Source organism: Mytilus californianus, unplaced genomic scaffold, assembly GCF_021869535.1.
Source record: "Mytilus californianus isolate M0D057914Y unplaced genomic scaffold, xbMytCali1.0.p SCAF_4, whole genome shotgun sequence".
In the NCBI taxonomy this organism is placed as follows: domain Eukaryota; kingdom Metazoa; phylum Mollusca; class Bivalvia; order Mytilida; family Mytilidae; genus Mytilus; species Mytilus californianus.
Genome location: NW_026262690.1, coordinates 117,227,746 through 117,231,224, shown reverse-complemented (window position 1 = coordinate 117,231,224; position 3,479 = coordinate 117,227,746). Strand labels below are relative to the sequence as shown.

The following is a 3,479-nucleotide window of genomic DNA, read 5'->3' as shown; positions in this document are numbered from 1 at the left end:
AATCGGTAAACGTATGTTGCTTCTTACTTATTACATTGTAAAAACTGTATACGAACTGTCCAAATAAAGAGAACCATTGTCCGTTAAAAGATGAAGTCGAATAGACCGTTAAAGGTTGAATGAGTTATTCAATTAAGAGTAAATTTACGATATACAAAAACAAAGGTTACTAGAACAAAATAGAATAAGAAAAAATTAAGATTAAACAGTGATTTTAATATGCCTTTTACATCTGATATTTTGATGGAATCGCGATTTGATAACTGTTAAAACACGTCAATTTGGTGAAGATACAAACTGACAAACAACGTAAACAAACACGTTACACGATAAAATATCCATGAACTAGAACGGTTTAAATAACAATCCTATGATATTGCTATATTTCAGACAATGACACCAAATACAAATTGCTATTTTTGGTTTCTTCAGTTTCCTCTTGTCTACAGCCAATGTACATTTTATCACTTTGAATGATTTCAAGGCAACAAGGACCATAAATTCCTAGTTTAGACAGTAAAATATGATGCAAAATAGTTCCGTCTTTTGCGAGAATGTGTAAAGCATCATTCAACATGTCACACAGAACTATGTTACCAGCACTAGTTACTTCTAAATCCGATGGAACGAAATTATATTTGCTTGCAGCTAGCTCGCCGTTGTAAATCCATTTTAATGTCCTATCTTTTCCAAGGGAAATGATTCGTCCTTGAAGGTTAGGTAATAGTGCATCTACAACGTACAAACAGTTAATCCCATCTCTGATTCTTGTAATATTGGTAATCACTTTGGATGTTCCTGTACATTCAAAGACTATATCTTGTTTTTTATCTTTGTCAAGTTTTACAATTTGTCTGATGCTGCTGTCTGATTTTTTAAAAACTGTTTCGGAATCTCTTGTGCTTATGTAAATGAGACCACTTTTGGAAACGTGAACGGCGCGAGGAATTAAGGGTGCAAAGGAACAAAAGTTTTTTGTTTCGTTCCCAATCATAACGTAGAGATCATTTCTGTTATTGTACACAGTAAAGATCAAGGCTTGTGTTGACAGTAAAGACATGTCAAAAACTTGGTGATCACTAAAATTTTGCAATATACTAACTGTACATGAATTATTCGTTCTGATTCGCCTCAGTAATTTTGTAGGAACATCTGAAATCCATAATTCCTTCCCTATGTTCACTTTTAGTCGGTCAATACTAGGCGTATTTGATGTATATATCTCCACTAAACTGATCGGTATTTCATTCCTATCATAGAGATGTCCAAAAAGTGTTCCTAATGTGTTCTCATCGATAGGTTCTGGAAAAAAGTCCGGCAGCTTTTTAAAAACTTTTAGATCAATTGATACAGGTTCTCGTGCAGATGCCAGCCATTTCCTAGCATTCTTTGCTGTCTTATGCACATTTTCAATGTCATTTGTATTAGCAACATTTGTATTTACGTCCAACTTGTTTGTTATATCTACAATATTTTCCTGTATAGTTGATTTAGCTGTTGATGCAACACTTTCCTTTGCGCTGCTTTTATTTTCAATATCTTCCAAAATGGTCTGTTTGAAAGACTTTAAAGCAGACATAAACTTAGTTTCTTGTTTTTCTAGTTTGCATTTAACCATTTGAAGCTGGTCCATATTATCGACTTTTATCTTTTCGATCTTTTCTATTTCTTTTTCATAAAAATCTAAAAACCTGTTTTTTAGCTCAGTATTACATCTTTTTAAGCTTTTGACATCTTCGGTGAAGATTTCGTCAATTTCCTGTAAATCATGTTTTTGGTGTGACTTTGTCAAACAAGATGGACAAACTAGCTCATCACAGGTTTGACAAAAGATGCAGTAATCCTGTGAAATGTGAATTTTACATTTAGCGCGGTTTGGTTTTTGAAATTGGTCTTGATGGTTTGTGCCAACATTTTTTATTTCAACAACGTGATGCATGTCAGCCATTTTGAACTTCGGGTGTATTTTTTCGGTGCAATTCTGACACATGAGTAACTCACATTCTTTGCACTTCCATTTAACATTAGTGCTTCCTTCGCATAACTGACATTGAAGCGGAATTTGCGCTCCCCGAATTGACATCGAATGCGCCATGTCCACTGTCTGACTTTGAAACAATTATATTGTCAGGTCATATCAATTTACTACCTAACATGATATACTGACGTGAAGGGAAATGAAACAATTCCCACGAGGTTAAAGGATGTCGCTACTTACAAAAATATCAGTATATTAAAAGAACAAGCTATTGACGAAATCAAAGGAGTTCTAAAATAACTCCCCAAAAACATAGATGCAAAATGTTTAATGTATTATTGCGAATATGTAGGTACGATTTTGTCTCTATGTCTGTGTTTCCTTTTTACTTTCAATCCATCTGTCCATGCATCTGTCAATAAATTTTGTAAGTGCAACTCGTCTTTAGAAGCTTTTATTGAAACTTTATAGTTTAAGCCTATCATATAAAGATGTAGAGAAAGGGATGACAAAGCGGTAGGTCCTACGACATCAATAAATGTTAGGAAATGGCTCACATCTGCGTCAGAACCTGTGTCAATTGATCTAAAAGTGTCTAAAAAGCTGCCGGAATTTTTTCCACAACCTATCGATGGGAACACAATAGGAACACGTTTTAGATAACTTTCTGATGAAACTTCATGCTTACGCGTACCACACGAAGATGTAGAGGAAGGGATGACACAGCGGTAGTGCCTATTTAATTTGATTATTTCACACCACTGCAATTTTCAAAATTTATCCAATCGTTGCTATAAAATTCACAATATAACAGCTTTGTGTGTTTTTTAATGTTATAATCAGAGTTAGAACAAAATAATGTTGTATTTCTGAATATGGATAAATAATTCAAGTGCTTTAAGAGTTGCAATTGTGGTAGAATTGAGCAAATGTTAGTAAGTATCTGAAACTGTTTAAGAAGGATGTTCCCAGTAACCAAAACCCAAAATTATAGTGAAAGTCAACTTGTTTTGTTTTTCAAATGAAATCAATCCACATTGGTTAATGATGTCATTCAGTGCAAAAGAAAACCAAACAAAACAGAAAAGTATTCCATATCGCTGAATTAATATTTCAATTTTATAGATGTGTGTAAAACTTTTATAAAATCTTAAAATGTATTGGATAGACTGTTCAGAGTTTATGTTTCATTAGGCTTTAACAACTTTCGGATTTTACCTTGTGGGTGAAAGAAATTGGCCTCTATTAGCACCTGAGATCACCCCCAGTTTTTGGTGGGGTTCGTGTTGCTTAGTCTTTAGTTTTCTATGTTGTGTCATCTGTACTATTATTTGTCTGTTTGTCTTTTTATTTTTGGCCATGGCGTTGTCAGTTTGTTTTCGATCTATGAGTTTGACTGTCCCTCTGGTATCTTTCGTCCCTCTTTTAGTACGGTGACAAGTAAGGTAAATTTGAAAATTTAATGGATTGAAATACCTCACGGCTAATGCTGGTCTTATTT

At 33.9% G+C, this 3,479-nt stretch overlaps 1 protein-coding gene across 1 annotated transcript; it reads right to left on the bottom strand.

Moving 5' to 3' along the window:
* Positions 1–214: 214 nt before the first annotated feature.
* Positions 215–2,125, bottom strand: LOC127737037 (uncharacterized). The gene has a single exon (XM_052247577.1). The coding sequence runs from the start codon at positions 2,093–2,095 to the stop codon at positions 380–382; it is 1,716 nt and encodes a 571-aa protein (XP_052103537.1). The 5' UTR covers positions 2,096–2,125; the 3' UTR covers positions 215–379.
* Positions 2,126–3,479: the final 1,354 nt, after the last annotated feature.